Here is a 21,283-nt window from a genome sequence, read left to right on the forward strand (position 1 = left end):
TATATATACTTCTGAAGGTCATTAGTTTGACTGGACTTTATTCAGGGGTAAAATACTAAATGGGGCTGAATACAAATTCATGACACACTTTTCAGATTTTTCCTTGCAAAAATAAAGTGGTCTGTGTTTTGCCATTCACTTCACAGCCTTACAGTAGCGTTTGTTGTTGTGTCACATGAAATCCTTAGAAGTTTGAGGAAATGTGACAAAATGTGAAGATGGGTATGAATGTATGAATACTTTAGGAAGGCACTGTATTTAACATGGAAAAAACTTTTTGTAATTAGTTCTGTTATATCAGAATGAATGAAGATAAACAGAGGTAATGTGTGTTTGCAGGCTGTGCTTCTGGCTGACATTCTTCCAACACTCTTTATCAAGATTTCAGCTCCCTTTGTGATCCACAAAGTACCCTATGGGTGAGTTCATCAGTATAACTTGAAATTCCATAAGTATATGGAATTTGAAGAAGCAAATTCTATATACTTTAAGAAGCAAATCTGATGGGAAGAATGTTGAAAGTTTTAGTGATTTTTTTCAGTTCTTCATTTTTATTCACAGTATTCCAAGTAAAACAGTTTGTAAATTGTTTATATTTTTCAGAAAATTAAAGTAACGATGCATTCTTTCCAAAACTCAAAAAGCAAATTCTTTCATTATTTCTAGTTTTCGGGTGCTGTTTTGTGTCGCCATGGCAGCAGCAAGTTTCCTGCTTGTTTCCTTTTCCTCCGCTGTGTGGCTAAGTATTGTCGGTAATTATTGATGCTCCAACTCTTCTCGATATGTGTGGTGAAGCTGATAATGATGGAGGCGTCAGATGATAGATTTTAGTCATTTCAGTTTAGTTTGCACCTTATCTGCATGCATAGAGATAAGATATCACAGCTTCATGTTGAAATGAGCCTGAAGCAGCTCATCATGATAAGTGCAGTTATTAATACATCCTCCTGTGATCATTTCTTATCAAAGGAGGCGAACTGATGTGAAACTGAGAGTTTTAACACAGCAGCATGTTGTTGCTACACCATCAGAAGAGTCCAGGAAACGACAAAGATAATGTCTTTGAAGTGTACATGAAATTTTGACCATTTTAATGCAAATGTGCATTAATAGTTGCGTTAAAAGTACATTAAAATATCATCTTGGCATTATTTGTTACATTTTTATGCAAAGTTACAGTAAAACGTGGATTAAATGTGAATTTAAAAGTGTCAACTTTGCATTAAAAATGCCATTATTTCCCTAATGATAATTCACGACAACACTTGTAATCATTCATGAAGACTCCTTCATGTTTATGACGGGTGTTATGTTTATGACAGTGTCATGCCAGTCTTATGCACACCCCTTCAAATAAATGTTACCATTTTACCATGACGCACTGCTACATTACTCAGTTCAATTCAGTAAAACTTTATTTGCCCATGGGTGGAAATTTAAAGATACAACAAAGCAGCACAAATATCACTTAAAAAAATCAACACATAAAAGCAAATAATAAGCAGATGAGGATCGCCATGAAATGTGTCTGTAATTACATTTTAAATAACTGCAACAGTAAAGTGAGATTTACACACACATGCACATATACGTAAATACACATACATAAGCATGCAAAGTCATAACTCGGTGTACATACTTACATTCTGACTCATTAAAAAAAATTTAATATCACTGAAATGTCCATTTTCAGTAGGTACTTTTAATCTGACAAACGGGTCTCATCTGAACGCATTCTCTGTTTTTATATATGATTGTACATAAATACACATCCAAATTCATAATAATATTATTTATACATTGCAACATAAATTATGTCAGATAGCAATTAATAGGTGGGGAGCTGAGGGAAGCTGGTGGGTTGGTGGTGATAGGAGTTGAGAAGTTGAGCTTTAGGAACAGAGTATCTGGTCACATAAGTTCCTCACAGAGCAGCAGAACGTCAGTAAAAAAATTTTCCTGACTCCACAGGAATTGAGCTTCCTTAGGAGGTGTTGCTGTTGTTGACACTTTGTGAGAATATGTTCTGTGTTGGAGGACATAAACAAAAATGAACACAACACTTAAGAGAAGATCTTTCTGCACATTAAGAAATTGTACAGTAATGCTAAGGTGGGGATGCTTCTGTATAAACGTTTTGATTTTTTTTCATGTGTGCTAAAAGTTCCTGCATTCACACTGGGCTCACTCTGTGTTGTTACAGGAGTGATCTTTGCCAGTATAAGCTCTGGGTTGGGGGAACTATCATTCCTGTCACTCAGTGTCTTCTTCAACAGGTAAAACCGTCATCTATGTCTTAGTTTCTTTTGAGTTTTATAAGGTGCTTAAACTGAATCAAACATAATAACCAAGAGTGGGACTGTGTTACAACCTGTGTCACAACCTGCTCTACATGTGATAATGTTGATAAATGTCATTTTAATATGACTCATGACATGTGAATAAATACTTAAAGGCCAAATTATGCCAAATTTTCTTTATGCATGTTTTTGTTCTTCCATTTGGGTCTCAGCCCAAGTGGAGCTTCGCTCACTTCGTCATTAGAAGACGGACAGGTTTGGTCAGTTGGTTTTACCGCTGTATGCGCTGGACTGTGGCTGCTGGATAAAAATGTCCATGCATTCTCCCAGCTACAAAGAACAGAACTATGTGGCCTCATTTTCTCTTTATATTATGTTTCTATCAACGTCTTTTTATGCACATTTTGAATCATCGCATTAGAAAAGGTTGATGTAAATGTCAAAATTTGAAATAACTTTCTCAGTTTCACAAATAATAAAAAAGTACGCTCACTTGAGTTGCTTTTTGGCTTTTCCAAAAAAAAGTAAGTCAGTGCTTTAAAGGCGAGATGGAAACACGTTTGCTTGATAAGTTCCATGTAGCCAATGCAAATTCATCCTTAATATTGTTAAGTATTTCTTAATTTATTGCAATTTATATTATCATAATATTACAGATTTTTGCATATTTCATGTTTTTCTAATGTTATGCAGTCCTTGGGTTTTATCCTTAGAGCTCCCATGTGCAGTTCTGTTACATAAAATTCCAACAAAATACATTGAAATATTTGGGCAAAAGGTGGAAGGGTTCAAGGAGTGTGAAAACTTTTCCATTATCCAGCATATAATATTAAGTGTAATCCCTTAGACTGTGTGGTTTGGGGTTAGTAACTCTGCTGCCTTCATCCTCAGGAATGTTCTGGAAGGCTGGGGTTCTGGGACTGGTGCTGCTGGTGTTGCTGGTTCCCTTCTCTATGCAGGCCTCATCCAGGCACATCTCTCCCCCCGGACCACACTGCTCATCATGCTAATTGTTCCGATTGCAATGCTAGCTAGGTAAGTGTTGAAATGCTGTTAAAAACATGTTACTTCTGTAATGAGCTGCTTTCAGGAAGTGTTAGAAATGTGCTGACAGTCTCTCCCTTTTCAAACTGATGATTCCGTTTCAGTTTGGTCACAAGCCACTTAAGCTGAGCTTAGAAAAAAATTTGAAGTTCTCATGCTATTAATTCTGGATATTGAAGTTACATCAGAGCATGGTTCTGTGAACATGACAGAACAGTTTTAGTTATCTGGTTTAATGTATAAGTATCCAAGATCAAACAACCAAAAACAATCAATAAAAAAACATAAATAAAAACCACTTACAAATGAAACAATAAATAAAATGGATTTTGATGTTTATGTAAACAAAATTGCTCTTTTAAAAATGTTAATTGTCGGAATAGAAATTACCGAGCTCATTTTAATTTATCACGTGTTTAATTGCTTATTGCAACAGACTTAAAGCGGCAGTATCACTCAATCAAGCAACTATGTTACCTTCAGTTGTTATAAAAATGCTGTACATATCATATATGACTTAAAATAAATTTTACTGACTAATTTAGTGCCTTGCAAAGGGCCACTGTCTTTTTAAAAGCTCCTTCTCTTTGAAACTCTACCTTCAGGAAGTCATCACAACATCGCTCCTCTATTGACCCTTTAATGATGTTTTTACCAGCATTGCTCTGAGAATTAGCTTGTATAATAAATCAAACAAGTGTAGTCGTACAGTACATTTCAGCAATAAAGCTGTTCAAAGCTGTTTGAATCAAGTTCAAAGTGCTTTACCTCATAGACACAAAAATAAAAAGACATAAAAACAAGATGTAGTCAACAATTGAGAAACCAGAAACAAACATTAAATTTTAATGAGTTCCATCATCAAAACTATCAATACACATCAAATATCCAATTATTATGGCTCAAAAGCAGCTCTAAATAAGAGGGTTTTAGGCTAAATTTAAAGGAGCTCAGTGTTTGCTCTGAGCTCCTTTAAATTGTTTCTCAGTTTCCGCTGTTTCTCAATTTTCTGGAAGTTTGTTCCAGATTTGTAGTGCATTGAAACTGAATGCTGTGAGTTCAGTAGATGTGCAGTTCCATCAGCTGTTTGCTAATTGATGCTGGCTAGTCTGAAGGAGTTGCATGGGAGAGCTGCTCTGTGAGGCGGGAGCTCAGAAGCTGGGAGAGCTGATAGCTGTGCTGTGAGCTAGTAACAGAATGAATGCAGGGAAACAAAGGCACACTTCTCCAATTTCCAAATATTTTCTTGCTCTTTATGATTCTGGACTACTTTGTGTTTGATTATTAAAATAAATCTCAATGAAATAAAGAGTCCGAAAGCCTGTTGGCATGGAAACCTTTGCAAAGCAGGTAGGTGTTGAAGTATCTAGTAAGCACTTTCAGTGATTTCTTGTGCTTTATTGTGGGACAATAGCCTGAAAAAGGATGTACTCTTAAAACTCATGTCATGTAGGAACACATTACAAAGGAGAATCAATATCTGACATAATCATTATATGTATGTGTTCTTCCTCCATTACCAGCTATTTCTGTCTGCTAGTTCATGAACCTTCTCTACCTCAGTGGAGCAGGTCAGAGACAGAGTGTCCACCTGTGGACTCAGAGGAACGACAGCGACTGATGGACGAATTCGAAGATGACCTGGAGACATCAGCTCCAGGTAAAACACCCAGCAACATCTAGGATGTCTAACATTAACATAAAATTTCCAGAATGCTTGATTTTGTAATTGGTCAATCAGTTAATGTAATATCAGAGTTTGTCCATCAATATGAGTTGGCCTGTATCATATCTTAAAAGACTGACACGTCTTCCATTGGTTTTATCTGATCTGACTGAAATGTCAGTTTTTCTGTTTGAGGAAAACGTGTTGATATTTGGTTTGATTAGAAAGTAAGTAATCTCTAAATGAATACTTCCTCTTCATAAGATGTGAATGTTATCATGTAATGTGGTTGCTGTCCACTAATTTGGCTTTAATTTTTCAGAGCAAGTGATAAGAATCTGGATGTAAGCTTGATTTGCTGGAAAAAGTCTGTTCATGTTTTTATATCAGTTTAATTCTGGACAAAATAAGCAAGTCACCAATAAGTGGGGAAGGTTGATAGAACATCTTTACTAAACTCAAGAGTCATTTAACGAAGCATTATCAGGACTTTAAATGATCTAGTTCATCTCAGTTCAATTCAGCAACAGAACAAACATCAAGTAAATAACCTTGTCATGACTTTGCACACGCAATTATCAAAATCCAGAAGTATATGTGTTGAAGTCTAAACTACTTATTTTTGGATTTAAGAAGGCAGAGAGAAAAACAATGAATATATGACTGTCACTGTATTATGATGAGAATACAACAGACCCGAGCCGGAACCTTTGTATTGTGTTTCTGGCACGCCTGAAAATCTGATGCGAAATAAAATGATGGAGGACAAAGCTGCTTCAGGTTCATTTCTGCTTCTGAAACGGATCTGATTAAATTCTGTATAAGACTTGTTGTGCTAAAAGGAGTTAGCCTATCAGTGAAGCTGTTCAAGCCTTAAATAGCTTCTCAGTGCTAAACATGTAGCATCCCCAACGCTAACGTCAGCGTCCACGGTCCACAAACAAGTTCCAGGAATGATCAGGAGTTCCTGAAACTCTGAGGAACTGATTGGCTGTAGCGCTTTGATTCAATTTAACCCTGTAATTAACTCAAGTCCCACCTTTAGATTAAACCCTTTACACACCCAACCAAACCTGGATGTTTTGATGTTCTGGGTTTAGCTCCATCCATCAGGTCTGATCAGAAAAACATCCCATCAGTAAACACCACCATGTTTGATTGTGGGGACGGTGGAATTATGGGGATTTGACATGTTCCTTCTCATCCACACCAAACATTTAACATTTAGGCCAAAACATTTAGCGTTGTCTGAGCAGAGGCAAAACTTAATGCAGTTGAGTTTGTTGATCAACAGCGTGTTGATTGGTCACATTCAGTCCCAATAAAATACACTGAAATCTGTAGCTGTAGTGTGACATGAGTAAAATGGTTATGAACGTTTTATCATGTAACTGTAATAGCTGTAATGATGGTGATGTTCTCCACAGTGAATGCATGTGTAGTGACTGATTATTCTCTCCTCATTGACTGTAACAGAGAACAGGACCATGGGACCGGTCACCCTGCAGGAGAAGTTAGCTGTCATCAAGGTAAGTGCATCTCCCACACGTTTGGAAGATTTTCTTCATTGTCATCAAACAATAAGAGTGTATATTGTTTCTGTGAACAGGGCTTGTTACCGTTTGTTATTCCTCTGGGACTGGTCTACTTTGCTGAGTACTTCATCAACCAAGGCTTGGTAAGCTCTTTAGTGACCTCTGGCCTCACATTCATCTCACTGCATGCTGTAATTTTTTTTGTGAGATGTTAGGAATTATAAGCTGCAACTATCACGAAGGAGAAATTATTCTTTTTAACAATAAAATGACTAGAAACATTTAGATGCGAAGAATTTATATTTTCTTTTTGTTGTATTTGTCAGATGGAGCTCCTGTTTTTTCACAACTCTTCCTTATCGCATGCGGAACAGTATCGCTGGTCAGTAAACTGTCTTTTTATTTAATTTTTAGATGTCGTTTCATTCAGGTGGAATGTTCTGATTGTTGATTCTTTGTGTATTTGCTCAGGTACCAGACCTTATACCAGGTTGGTGTGTTCGTGTCCCGATCCTCTCTGCGTTTGAAAAAGTTCAGGAAAACTTGGATTTTCTCGCTACTGCAGGTGAGAAATGGACCAACTATATATCTAGAAGTGTCAGTGACCATAGTAACATGTAACTGCAGTTGTAGCCAGCTTATCAAAATTATAGCCAGGTTGATCAAATACAGCAGAAACTTATATGGTCATGTCTGCTTAAAGGAATTAGAAATAATGCCTGTTAAATAAGTGCAGGAGGCTCCCAGAAGGGCCAGCTGGTGGAAAATGACACCAGGTGGAATCTCTCTCTAAAAATAATGCGCGTCAGTATTTGTTGGTTTATTCTTCTTCAGTTATTAAACTTGGATGATAGATTTATTATTTACAGTAACAGACTTTTCTTTATCAGTGGAAAATTGTTTGATAGATGTTTTCTACTTGTAATATTTCAGTTGCTATGGGAATTAAAATAAAAGATCCATATCCATCAGACAGTAGGAAAATAGCATTTTGTGTTTCTTACAGTGGGACAGAAAAAATGTAATTATTATGTAGTTTGTACCTGGTTATGAAAGAAGAAAAATACAACCTCAGACTAAACCAGGGCGTCCGAAGCCATTTTTTCCTCAGTCCATCTAAATAAAACTTGCAAATCACTCTGCTGTTTGCACTGATTAATGAAACAACTCATTACAGGAAAACCAAAAATCAGGAATACCCTCCTTCTGAATCTGATTGGCTGCTTCTTAGCAACCTGTGTACTTCTACAGTTAGTAGTAGGAGCACTGGGAGAAGGCAGAGGAACTCCATTTTTTCACAGCTTATCTGTATCGAAATACACTGTCATCCAGAATGATGGAATTTTGTTTTTGTCCCACTGTGAAGGACCCAGATTACCCAGATTACACTCTGACCTGGGAACACCTTGGAGTATCCCAGAATGAACTCAGTAGTGTTGCTATGGAGGCCTGTGTTTCCTGGTTGCACTGAAATATATTTATTAATTGATCGGACAACTTGCAGCTGGTCATGTCGTAAATTCTCAAATGGAAAGCGTTCAACAAAAGTTCCCGGTCTTACAGAGAGTTTTACTCTGAGATGATAGTCATTCCAGATGGACTATTCACATGTCAGTTTACATGTTGACTGGTTACAGTAGATTACAAAAAGAGCAGATATGAACAAGTCTGATCTTTTTGACTGGAGAAAAAGAAAGTATACTAGCTAGATTGCAACTATACAGTGAGGACAGTCAGAGTCGAATTGACCGACCACATAGCAAAGGATCAGAAATGTCTCATGCCAAGGGGCATGACGGCTGCCGCACAGCTGAGACTTCCCAAGCATGTCACAGACAATAGATGATCATTTTAGCATAGAATGTGTGAATGCTTCAAGTTCTGCAGTTTCACTGTTTTTTGTAAAGATTGCTCTAAATCTTTATTCCCTGTCCTCCTCTCTGCCTGCCACAGATGGTGAATGCAGTATTCCTCATCTTTGCTGTGTTCTTCCAGTTTCTGCCCAGCATCTGGATTGTCTTTGGTATTATTCTCTATGAAGGTCTGCTAGGAGGAGTGGCCTATGTAAACACCTTCCACTTCATCAGCAAGGAGGTAACACCATCCGTCCGTCCGTCTGTCTGCCTGCCTGCCTGCCTGCCTGCCTGCCTGCCTGCCTTCTTCAACCTGTTTTTCAAGTTGAAGAAGGCATATTTTTACTGTTTTGACTTTCTTGGTTTATATTTACATTTGTGGACAAATTTGTTGCCTCTCTTGGTAAAAATGGGTAAAAACCCCCAAAACACTTTAAATGAATTCATCATTTATCGCAAAAGCATAAATCTTGTAGAAAATGAGGGACAAATCAATGAGAATATATCAACAACATTCAGTTGGGTGGAAATGGCATGTTAGGAAATACTTTTTAAGAAAAATATTACCACAGATACATTTGTTGGGGTGCAGACCTGCTAAACTCTAACCTTAACTGGAAGTGCTTGATTTGGCCAGATGAGACGCAGATTGAGCTTCTGCAGGTGTGCTTGGTTTAAACATCTGCCAATACACACTATGTACGGAGGAGGAGCAGTGATGCTGTGGGCCTCTTTAGCTGCAGCACTATGGGGGCTTGTTTGATAGCATGGCATCTTGAATTCCCTGATATACCAGAAAGATGTAAATACAAATCTGGTGGACTGTAGCAGTAAACAATCAATGTAGCTCTAATTCATCTCTAGGCACTTTACAAAAAAAGTCAAACCATAATCCATCCATTCCAATTGGTCCTAGTGATGAAACAACAGTCAGGTTGTGTTTATTAATATATATGATTATCTTTGCATCTTTCAGCAACTCAAAATATTTTGATAAATGAATCTAAAACTGATCAAACAACATACTTCTCTCTGTTTGCTTCATTATTGTGAAATGATAGAGAAGATTAAACTGTATGCAGTAGAGAATGGAGGCTGGGCAGGGGTGTTGGTAAAGGTGTCAGAGAGAATTTTCCCCTTAAATATTTAATTATTCCCTCTCATCTGTCCCTTGTAGTAAATTTACTCCAATTGAAGAGTGAATTTTTCTAAAAAACAAAATGAGTTTGAGATAATTCTTCTGCATTAAAAGATGTTTACATTTGATCCACATCTTTACCAGGATGGCAAACAATTTGTCTGCACCTTCACATAAACACGCCTCTAAGCAGTTCCTGACGGATGTCCTTTCTCCCACAGACTGAAAGCAGATACAGAGAGTTTGCCATGGCAACGTCCAGTGTGGGAGACAGTCTGGGAATAGCTCTGGCTGGAGCTGCAGCTTTCCCCACACATAGCTACTTCTGTTCCCTGTAACAAAGAATAACCAACATAGAGCAGGACTCTATGTCAACAATTTCTTTCAAGATTGGGACTTAGAATAAAACGCATAACTCTTTCATAAAAATCCTCATCTACACGTAAGGAATTCCCCCTGAATTCAGCAGCACCAATTGCTGAATTCTCTGCAGTTGAGAATAAAACGCATCAGCAGTGCTTCCCAGAACTGTTCAGCTTCCAACCCACAAAATACCAGTGAAAGAGGCTGGTGGTGACAGCAGACAATGTATCCACTTGGATCGGTTTTTATTCACTCACAAGTACTGATTTTATCTCTTTTGATATTTATAGCCTAAAAATACTATACCGTATTCTTTTATTTAGTTCTGTTTTTAAGGGGATCTCAGGACATTTGAGGATTCACAAGTCCAGATGGAAATACTGACAATATTGAGAACCTCTGTCTTATATTGTGTCTGCTCCATAAAACAAATTTAAGAAACTCATTAAGTAATATGTTGTTACCCAGAGCTAGTTCGTCTGAATCTGCTTCATGTCATTCAGTGACAGTTCAACGTTGATGTGAAGTCCGATATCCTTTATACAGAGTAGTTGTTTGAAGTGTATTCTATAATCGGTCAGTCAGTAACATCTTCAGGAGGGATTACACAGGCTCCTCTAAACTGGAACATTTGCTTAAAAACATTTTCTACTACATTCTTTTGAAATAGTGATGTAAAAAAAATAGCTCTTCATGTTTGTGTTTTAAATACCTTCACATTTTCATTAACTGAAAGCACTTGGACCTGAAACCACCGGCGTGATAGTGTTTGATTAATAAAAGCTGTTACTTTCCTGAAAAAACATCAATAGAAATGGAAAGTATTAACCTTTGACTGGGACACAGACGGCAGAGATGCAGCTAAGCACCTTGTTAAATCTTGCAGTCAAGTTTGTTTGCACAGCACATTTCAGCACCAAGGCAATTCAAAGTGCTTAATATGATAAGCGCTTTGTGGTACATAGAAGCTGAATGCTGCTTCTGCATGTTTGGTTCTGGTTCTGGATGCAGAACAAAACCAGAACCAAAAGACCTGAGAGGTTCGTTCTGGAAGGATACAACAACAGCAGATCTTTATTGTGTTGTGCTAAGTTATTCACTGATTTATAAACTAGCAACAGTAATTCTTGACACTATTTGTTAAATATATACCAGATAGTATTGAAATCTTATTTTAATGTTAGTTTTAAACAGGTTTATTTGTACTATTAGTTTTAAAGGTCAACTTCTTGCAGCCTAATCAGGGACTGGGCCTGTGGACAGGACATTGTTTACTTTTTAACATTCCTCATCAAATAAACTTGAAATAAATCAGTTTCTCATTAGATATTTATAGATATCAGAAAAGCACTAATATGCCAAAAAATACAACTTTGGAAATGGAAAAACCTCTTATTTTTCTCAGTAAATTATATCCTAACCTTTAGACTAAACAATCTGAATATCAAGCTGGAAGCTCTGTCATTAGATGAGTTTTACAGTGCCTCTGAAAAGGTTGAATCTTGTGTTTTGCTTCAAAGATGGGCCTTTACTACCATCTTTAATTTCTACTAGGGGTTATATAATCTTTCTACTTTAGCACTCATTGCTACATCAACTGCGTTAAACTTTTGTATTGATTGTAATGGTGTCAGTGGTCCAACTGGATCAATGAGCCCAAAGGTTGAACAATGTTCAGAGCTTTAATGAGTCAAATTTAATCCGCTTTCAACTTTTAGTTGTGAACATACAATTAGTTTATTACTCACAAGAAAATAGTTATATCATGCACCAATAAGCTTTTTGAAGATGTGCCTTGTGTTTTCTGAAATGTCTCCAATAATGAACCAGTGTGCTTATTCCTACTGATGTGATCATAATGCCATGGCTGACATGCTTTATTTTTATCATGAGTTTGTGTATGATTTTATGCCCATGTCTTTCTTCATTTGTTGAATAAAGAATGATGTTTTAATTTTCTGTGGGTCTTGTTCTACAGTAACACTGGATATAAGTTATTAAAAATGGTCTCATAATGGAAGACACCCAAAAGAACTGATAAGATACTCTTTTAATGATAATTTTAAAAACTTCTAAAATAAAATAAAATTTTAGATGGTGTATTATTATTATTATTATTATTATTATTATTATTATTATTATTATTATTATTAAATAGTTTCCAGTGCTGTGGAAAAATGTTCATACTAATACCCTAACACCTGAGCCTGCCTTGTGGTGCATTAGTGTCAATCTATGGTACAAGTGCTGCTGGTGATACTCAAACAGACTGCAAGTGTTAGTATTGATAATTTGCAGTAAATACAGTAGCATTGTTCCATTAACCTATCAGAATCTGTATCTTGGATTTACAAATTAAAATCATGTCTCAGTTCCGAGTTAGAATTCAATGGATTTACAGATTACCATTAAAAAAGGCTGTTTAGTGACGTGTATGTAAATATATCTATGGAGATACAGATATACACGCAGAAACAGTTCATCCCTGAAGCTGTATGACAAAGTTTTACATAAACTGCAGACATAGTGGATTTTCAGTTTGGCATTGAAATGAAAACTGATTCTAACAATTTAGAATTAGTATTCTAAATTGACTAAGTGACTAAGTTCCCTTAGTCTCTTAGCCAGTGACTAAGAAAAATAAATATATTTTTATTTTCTTAGTCACTGTCAAATCAAACAAGTGCCACCAAAAATATATCAGTTTCTTTAAAAACAAGGGAAAAAAAGATTTTTGACCACAGCCTTGAAAACAGAATTGTCTTTATGGCTCAGTCACACATTGCAAATTTATATTTCTATGCAGTTTAGCCTGGTTTGTAAGCTTTTCCAGTCAGATACTGATTATCTGGTTGAAAGTTGGAGCAATGTGCGTCCCCCGCACCGGAAGTTACGGTGGAGCGGTTGACGTTGGTGGTGAGCACAGCAGGACTGAACCGGCAAAGACGATACCGGGGGAGGGAGTGGAGCCGGTGAACCAGTGGTGAAAGAATCAACTGTCTACGGAGAGTAACGCTGATGACTGTTTTTCAAGCTTTCAGAGACACGGTAATTACGTTTTTAAAGTCTTATCGATTCAGACGCGATGTGTTCACCGTTTTATGAAGCGCGTTAGCGGTAGTGTCTTGCTAGTGAAGTTAGCCAAGGAGAGCTAACCAGCGTTTTCGCCGAATGTAAAATTAACCAGGCGCTACAGCCTTTCGTCTTCTCAAATTGACGTAGTTCATTAATACAACTGGCCATCGGATACAGGGAGGTGTTTGATGTCCACTGTGAGGCATTTGTGCAACCATTACGACAAATTCTTGAACAAAATGGTTGGCTTAGTTCTCAAAGAATCAGTTGTTCTCTGACGTATTAGTGGTGATGTAAGCTAACATGCTAGTGGCTAGCATAGGTTAAGCTGCGCCCATAGGCCTCGCATTCCTTAAGAAATAACCAAATTTTTCTGCCTCCTTTTTTTTTGTCTGTTTCACGTTGAAAACTTTTTTGAAGTCACGATTGTTTTACTTTTTAGAAAGCAGACTGGACTTCGCGTATACGTAGCCTCACAGGAAAGACAAGGCTGGTTATTTTTGAATGTTCACCTTGTTTATTTTTGCATTTTAATAAATGACCTTGTTTTATTTCTCCCTCAGCTTTTTCTACTCAGAACTCTGTGACTGAAGCGGACCTCCGGCCTCTTCCCGTGCTGGATATTGGCTCGGTTGCTGTGGGGTTGGAGGAGCCGAGCATTCAGGGATCCCAGTGTGTGAAACGTGAATAGTGTGAACAGCTCTATGTGTGTGACGATGGGGGACATCAGTGACCTGGACCGACAAATAGAGCAGCTCCGACGCTGTGAGCTCATCAAGGAAAATGAAGTGAAAGCACTGTGTGCCAAAGCCAGGTGAGTGCAGCAGTGGTTATACATGTAAATTAATAAGAAAAAGTCATAGTACTGGTTCGGTCATAATCGCATTAAAACGTCTCAAGAAATGATAGTAAGTCTTCGTTGCTTTGTAAAGTACATTGGGCATTTCAGTTCTAAAATGATATCATTTTCTGTTTGTAAGTAGAGATACAAAATTTTAATGAAATGTGTAACATGCAGAAATGTTGGAGAGTGTTGTGATAACAGTATGACTTGCGATAGACTCACTCTAATTATGAATAATCTGTCCAGCTACTGGAAAAATAAAAATTCTGTATTTTCATCTCAACAGTTTTTATAGAAAAAGTTGCCTTTTGCTGGTATGTGCTGTTTTGGAAATGAAACGACTTATAGTCTCTTAATGATTTAAGAACTTTTCCACCTCTTTACCTTCTAAAACGTTTCTTGTTGCATTTAAAGTGGCTACATATATATAAAATTAAACTTATCATTTATTGTACAGTCTTTATATTTGCATATGTTTTATACTTAGGAATTGTTTACTATATTTGACAAAGGAGTCCATCTCTTAAGGTTTTAATTAATTATTTTTTCTGGTTCTGTTTGCAGAAAAAGCAGTTATTAACAATAAATTTTACCCTTGAATGTATGACAGAGCCTCAGTAACCCAGATATCGTTGTAACAATGAACTTTGCTCCTTATCAAGCTGTTCCATGGAGCTTTGCAACTATGCTGGGAAACATTACTGTGGTTACATTCAGTCACAATTTGAAATATAAATGCTGCATTTATTTGTCGTCTTAGAACTAAGTGGAAAAGTGATGCAAACATATAATTCAGTGTTGCTTTGATTGGGAGTATCATAAATGAACATCATGATCAAATAAAGTCTACTAATAACTTTTTGTTATGGAGATTCTGAATATATTACTGTAGGTACTTTCTGGTTATGTGACATTATTTCTTTTTGTGCAAAGGATATTATGTAGATGAGAGCCCATATCGTGTTCCCTTTAGGATAATTCATTTGAGAGCACATCAGGATGTTGGCTTTTGAGATGGTCATGAAGCATTGCTTAGTTTCTTCCTCTATGATCTGTAAAAGCAGTTTTAATGAAGGTTTGTTTCCATTTTACATAATAAGTCATCAATATTCTATTTCTTCTCTGAGAATAAAATGGATAAACAGACTTTTATCTGTAAATGATGTCAGCTGACCTTTGACCAAAGTTGATCACGTCAATCCATTGCCTGGATCACTACTAGGGCTGAACATCACAATATTAGTGTGTACAATTATTCAAATCGCAGAGGACTGTTTGGAGAGCAATAATTGTTGGCTAATATATTTGAAGTGTTCTGAACTTCTATTTTACATGCTGATATTTAGCCTGATTGACAGATTCACTAATGATGTTGCCCAAAAGGTTAAAGGTCACAGTGATGGAAGCACAGCGGAGAAACAGAGGACAGAATAAAATACACAAATATTAAACCTAATGTATCACAATATTTACTAATATTATTGCCATGTCAAGATTTACTAATATCTGCCATCATCACTAGTTATGTATGTTGGTTGATGTTGTAGTTAATGGTTCAAACCAACCCAAATCTGTTCTGCTAGTGGTTGGCCTTGGCTGGTTGATCCTTAACTAGAACTAGGTTTAATGTTCAGTGTGAACCATTTTAACATGACTTCATTTATGTTTATAGTTCTCCATTTGAACATTCTGAGCTCATTTACTGTCTCAAGAAACAGTTCATGTTAACCTGCACCAATTAACCTGTTGGTTTTTGCATAGTGTCTCCAGTCTGTCCTCTGCTTTGAGTTTAATTTTTTTTAATTTTTCTTTCGTCACATAAACTGTAATTTGCAAGAAAAAATATTCTTTAATTTCTTTAATGATTATTTTGCAAAATCAAATGAAGTTTTCATTTACTGGCTCTTATAACCTCTGTAGGTTTAGTCTACCTCTTAATACAATCCTGAAGAAGCATTTCTGTTGTGTTACTTTGACTATACTGACCTCTTCAGTGGTCAGCGGTGAATGTTTGATGTGATGTAATGCAGAAGCTAGAAATCCAGTAGTGGACTCTGTGCCTGCAGCAGGATCTCCTCCACAACAGGAATTGAGTGGTTAGGTCATGACTGATTAATTTCTATAAAGTTTAAATTTATGGGACTGTTATTAATACCGAGTTCACATGCAGAGTGAATATTTGGGCGTTACAGTCTAAACAGCACATGCAGAGCAGGAGCTGAGTTCCTTCCTGCAGCTTTCCCACTGGTGGAGAAGTTACTGTCCAAACATTCCTACATGTTTTTATTCTTTTAAATAAACGGATAAATAAAATTCTAATTTCCTTTTCATCTGAATATATTTTCAGAGAGATTCTGGTTGAAGAAAGCAACGTTCAGAGGGTCGACTCTCCTGTCACAGTAAGGAACATCCAGCATGTGTTAAACTGATAGTCTGTGTCATGTGGAGTCTTTTTTAAATGTGTCTCTTGTTGCAGGTGTGTGGAGATATTCACGGACAGTTCTATGACCTGAAGGAGTTGTTCAGAGTAAGTCTCCATCTTTCACCCTTCCTTCTGACCATTCATTGTTTTTCACAGTGAGTAGCTCTGAATGCAGTCTGTGGATGGATCCCCAAAGTTACAGCCACCATGAAACTTTCAACACAATGAAATGATTGAGTCAGGTTTTGATCTGTTATCCCCGTTACTGTCCTGCAGCCTGGAGCTGCGATAGAAGGAGAGCTTGATTGAAAGAAAATGTGACCATTAATGTGGATTTTTTTTTTTTTTTTGAATGGTCAAAATTAGAATGGAGCTCATAATCAAGCTTTTTCTTGTTTAAGTTCTTTATTTATTTCCTTAGCAACCACGTTTCAAAAATTGTCATGCAAAAGCAACATTTACCAACATTGTTGTTTTAAAATATAAAGAAACATTTACATTACAGAATAGGGTTACAAAAGTGTTTTTTGAAGTTGTCTGTTTTTTCAGCTGAATTAGGACCATGTTGCACCACTGAATCCAAAACTGATATCCATTTTTCTCATTCAGGTCAGGTTTTTATTCTAATTTAGAGAAATCCAGTCTTCTGACTTTATCAGTTCATTTCCATTAATATTTCTCGCCCAAAAAAGATTTTAGGAGAAAAAAAAAATTTCTAACAGTGTATTTATTAAATGCTACAAACCTGGATTTCTGTAAATTGGATAATAACCACTGATAAGTTCATGTCAATTAAACATTACCTCTCTGTTTCTTCTCTGTCCTGATGGAATCTCTCCTCCTGCTCATCACTCATTGGTCCAGATTCTCAGGAAATCGATCCAGATGTGAAAACAAGTCCTGCATTTTGCTCGTGTTGCTCCATAGTTCAGAGAGTTGGCCTGATTGAGCAAAACCAATGTGATTTCTGGATTCAGCTCATCAGAATGATCCTAAAACAGTTAAGAAACTCCAGACAATTATTTTGGCTGTTGACCAATGTTATGGAGCTTCAACTACCTTTTTATTTCCATTTCAGTTTCACATTCTGAGCCTAGATAATGTTGAACTGTTTATGGACATGCTGCCTTTCCTTACAGATGACGAGTGTCTGCATTAAAAATACTTTCAATCTGTTCTTTTCATTGTTGGCTCAGCACAGCGGGCATCAGGCCTCGTTGATTGTTCCTAAACAGATCAATAAGTTGAAGTTTTTGATTTTGCTCCCTCTTACGGAGATGAGAGGTGTGTTTGTTTCCGAGTCCAGATCAGAAAAAGAGGTGCGATGTGTTTCAGTCAGTAGCTAGGAAGGAAGCTGTAGTTCAGAGTGGCTGGCCTTTTGTGTTTGGAAGGTCAGTACTGACGGCCCTCTCATGCCTCCCCCACCCACCCCAGGGTTCAACTACATGACAGGAATCTGTTTGGGGAAGAGTGAATGGGAAACGCATAATTTTAGGAAACCCTGCAGCATTCTGTTGATGCTTCAGGAATGCAGACTATTTCATACATGTTCACCTGTGTTGTTGTTATGCTGTAATAATCAGCTGGTTCTGGATTGCACTACTCCTGAATTCCTTTCTCTGTGTGATGAACTCCCCCCCACCACCATCTATGAAATGAAGGTAATCTGTACTGACAGTGCTGTCCTGTTAATGTTCAACAGGTTGGCGGTGACGTTCCAGAGACAAACTACCTGTTCATGGGGGACTTTGTGGACCGTGGCTTCTACAGCGTGGAGACTTTTCTTCTGCTGCTAGCTCTTAAGGTGAACATGAAGCTATCACATATTCCTCAGTTTGTATTTCTGTGCTTCCATTTCATCTTCCAACCTCCTCTTTTCTCATATCAGGTTCGTTATCCTGATAGGATAACCCTAATCCGAGGAAACCACGAGTCCCGGCAAATCACCCAGGTCTATGGCTTCTACGACGAGTGCCTCCGCAAATATGGCTCCGTCACCGTGTGGAGATATTGCACAGAGATATTTGATTACTTGTCGCTTTCAGCTATCATTGATGGAAAGGTGAGATGTGTTCACTGCTCAGCTCTGACTGGTCGCTTTTTACAGCAACACTTTAATGTGACCTGGTGTGTGTTGTAGATCTTCTGCGTGCATGGTGGCCTGTCTCCCTCCATCCAGACACTGGACCAGATCAGGACCATTGATAGGAAACAGGAAGTGCCTCATGATGGGCCCATGTGTGACCTTCTTTGGTCAGACCCAGAAGGTATCCATCTACAGGTTTCTTCAACCTTTTTCTGGTTTCTAACGTTCCAGCCAGTCAGTGCTTCCATGAGTGGAGGAGTTTTCCTGCTGATGTTTTTGTTTCTCTTTTGTTGCTCTCAGACACCACAGGGTGGGGAGTGAGTCCCAGAGGAGCCGGCTACCTGTTTGGGAGTGACGTGGTGGCTCAGTTTAACGCTGCCAATGACATCCACATGATATGCCGGGCCCACCAGCTGGTCATGGAGGGCTACAAGTGGCACTTCAATGAGACGGTCCTCACTGTGTGGTCAGCACCCAACTACTGCTACAGGTGGGGCTTCAGTTGGGTCCAGCTCAGTGTTGACTGGACAGCCGCTGCTGCTGAGTGTTATAAACCATGGTCCACTGCAGATCAATGTAGTGTTGTGGCATACTTACTACTTATTGCAACATACAATTCATATTTTGCTTTGTTTAAAATGTGTTTTTGGTCACTATGTTCAATTGAACCCTTATAATGCAGAGGCAAAACAGTGAACAACTGCCTAGGCCTGTCACAATAACACTTTTTACTGGATGATAAATTGTCCCAGAAATTATTACGATAAATGATAATATTGTCATTTTGAGACCATTTTCAGTTAATATAATGATAATGCAGGTTTGCCTTCTGAAAGAGTAATAAACTTGAATTTTGTACAAAACACTCCACACTGGAACTGGAAGATATTTTAAATACAATAAAACACAACAACCAAAAAAGATAAATAAAAGTAATAAAAACCACCAAAACCATAAATAAAATGGATTATGAAGTGCCTCTGAACAAAATTGCCTCTAAAAAGATATTGAGCATCAATTATTGAATCTATTGAGCTACTCTTAATTTATCATGCGATTAATTGATTTATTGCTTATTGCCACAGGCTTGTCACTGTCCTCCTGCATGATCCTACACTATGTACAAGTGACTTTTATCTGGGGCTGCATGAAGTTAAAAAAATGAAATTGTTTTTAAATGATTTCAAGGATTACATGGATTGAGATTGACCAATAATTTTCCTCACATAGCTCCTTCTTTTCCAACATCACACGGTCCCCTGCACTAGCTTTGGTCACTAACTTCAATGTGAGCATCATGTCCATCCAACCAGCCATATTTAAATATATTTATCTCTAGCCAGCATTTTGCTTAGAGGTAGGGGAGAAAAATACTTTTTCTTAATTTTTTTTTATTCCTTGAGATGGAGACATACACAATTCTAACCCAATTAACAAGGCCATTTTAAGAAAAAAAATTCACCTTGATAAGATCTATGCAGGAAGCACAAAGTTAAAAGGAATAAAATGGATGTTTTGATTTTGAGGTGAAAGTAAAACCGTTTGATTCCTGCAATAACAAACCACAGGGTGAAGGCTAGCCAGGCTAGAGATTCCTCCGAACTCAGAGAAGGTAGAGCTAACCACAAGGTACATTCCATCTGTTACCACCAAGGACCTGAGCTGAGAATTGGCGTGACACCACAGCCAGACCAAAACAAAGTGAGCATGTCACAAGCTAGAATGTATCACACATCACATATCTGGAATATGTGATGTATAGAAACCCATTCCTACAGAATCTCTCGTTGCTGTAACTACGGCTTTTCTGATGCGCAGCAGTTGGCGTGTCTTCAGCCGGGTCAAACATGTCTGGAGTTTAGTTTTAGTAACAGATGAAGTGTTTGGAGGGGGCAGCAATATTTGCAACGTGCAGTGTGATCTATGATGCTAATCAAAGGTCATTTTTCAACCTAAGCTTATTGCATTGGTTTAGAATGACCAAACCAATTCTCTTGTCTCTCCTGACTACCAGGTGTGGAAATGTGGCAGCCATCTTGGAGCTCGACGAGCATTTACAGCGAGAGTTCATCATATTCGAGGCGGCACCACAGGAGACCAGAGGCATCCCTTCCAAGAAGCCAGTAGCTGACTATTTCCTGTAAAATCTTTGAACAGCCAGCCATCACGTGTCAAACTCTGGTACCATTGAACACCAAACGCCCTCCATCCTGCTGCCGGACCATTCTCTCAGTCTGAACTCGAAGCAGACGGAAAACCCGCCTGATTCTCTAGAGCTCTCGCACAGCTGCAGCCTGAAGAGCTGAATTTTTGCCCGACTGCCCGAACCTGACAGATGAGTCGCAGTGGAAGGTGGAAGGGCGTGGCAGATACTGGGCCAATGACTGTTGTTGCTTCTTCTCAGCTATTTGGGGGTTGCTCTTAAAGCCCTCAGCCTACTTCTTCCATCTGTGTCCCTCCTCACTCTGTAGATACAACCTTCTTTCCAGCTCAACTCTTTTCTAGTGTTCTTTTTATTTTTTATGACTAATATTGTCATTTAGTTTTAGAATTTTTTGGATGGAGCAGTTATTTTTTCTTTTTCAGAGATATACAGCTGTAGGAAATTTTACAAATTTTATCAGTTAAGGAAATCCTTCAGTCCTTTATTGTCTTTGACTGTATAACTTGCTGACAGAAGAAAATACAAAATGCCCCTCTTCCATTTATTTTTCTTCCGTTTTGTCATCTGTTACGTGCGTTGATATTTAACATTCTAAGTGCTGCTGCTCAGCACCATTACAAATAAACGCCAGATGTGTAACTAACTTAAGAAAAGTCACAATATTCTTTATTTTTCCCTTCTTAATTTTAATCTCTGGATTGCTTTAGCTCTGTCAATTTTGATATTGTGAGAATAAAATTTTGTATCAATACTGATTTGTTGCAGGAGTGATTTTATTTTATGAGCTGCATAA

At 37.7% G+C, this 21,283-nt stretch overlaps 2 protein-coding genes across 2 annotated transcripts in view; both read left to right on the forward strand.

The window, feature by feature from the left end:
• cln3 (CLN3 lysosomal/endosomal transmembrane protein, battenin) overlaps positions 1 to 11,858 on the forward strand; it is a 14,030-nt gene extending 2,172 nt beyond the window's left edge. The window contains exons 5-15 of the mRNA XM_008415072.1: positions 340 to 419; positions 667 to 752; positions 2,204 to 2,276; positions 3,192 to 3,335; positions 4,868 to 5,004; positions 6,487 to 6,539; positions 6,620 to 6,688; positions 6,872 to 6,927; positions 7,017 to 7,110; positions 8,499 to 8,639; positions 9,758 to 11,858. Of these exons, the coding sequence (XP_008413294.1) occupies positions 340 to 419; positions 667 to 752; positions 2,204 to 2,276; positions 3,192 to 3,335; positions 4,868 to 5,004; positions 6,487 to 6,539; positions 6,620 to 6,688; positions 6,872 to 6,927; positions 7,017 to 7,110; positions 8,499 to 8,639; positions 9,758 to 9,874 (1,050 nt within the window). The 3' untranslated portion in view covers positions 9,875 to 11,858. The remainder of the gene's footprint in view (positions 1 to 339; positions 420 to 666; positions 753 to 2,203; positions 2,277 to 3,191; positions 3,336 to 4,867; positions 5,005 to 6,486; positions 6,540 to 6,619; positions 6,689 to 6,871; positions 6,928 to 7,016; positions 7,111 to 8,498; positions 8,640 to 9,757) is intronic.
• Positions 11,859 to 12,789: 931 nt separating this feature from the next.
• LOC103468183 (serine/threonine-protein phosphatase 4 catalytic subunit B) lies at positions 12,790 to 21,245 on the forward strand. The gene is made up of 9 exons (XM_008415070.2): positions 12,790 to 12,947; positions 13,538 to 13,788; positions 16,166 to 16,217; positions 16,295 to 16,345; positions 17,943 to 18,044; positions 18,129 to 18,302; positions 18,381 to 18,507; positions 18,627 to 18,816; positions 20,341 to 21,245. The coding sequence occupies exons 2-9, from the start codon at positions 13,679 to 13,681 to the stop codon at positions 20,468 to 20,470; spliced, it is 936 nt and encodes a 311-aa protein (XP_008413292.1). The 5' UTR covers positions 12,790 to 12,947; positions 13,538 to 13,678; the 3' UTR covers positions 20,471 to 21,245.
• Positions 21,246 to 21,283: the final 38 nt, after the last annotated feature.

The sequence above is a fragment of the Poecilia reticulata genome, linkage group LG8, assembly GCF_000633615.1.
Source record: "Poecilia reticulata strain Guanapo linkage group LG8, Guppy_female_1.0+MT, whole genome shotgun sequence".
NCBI classification, from domain to species: domain Eukaryota; kingdom Metazoa; phylum Chordata; class Actinopteri; order Cyprinodontiformes; family Poeciliidae; genus Poecilia; species Poecilia reticulata.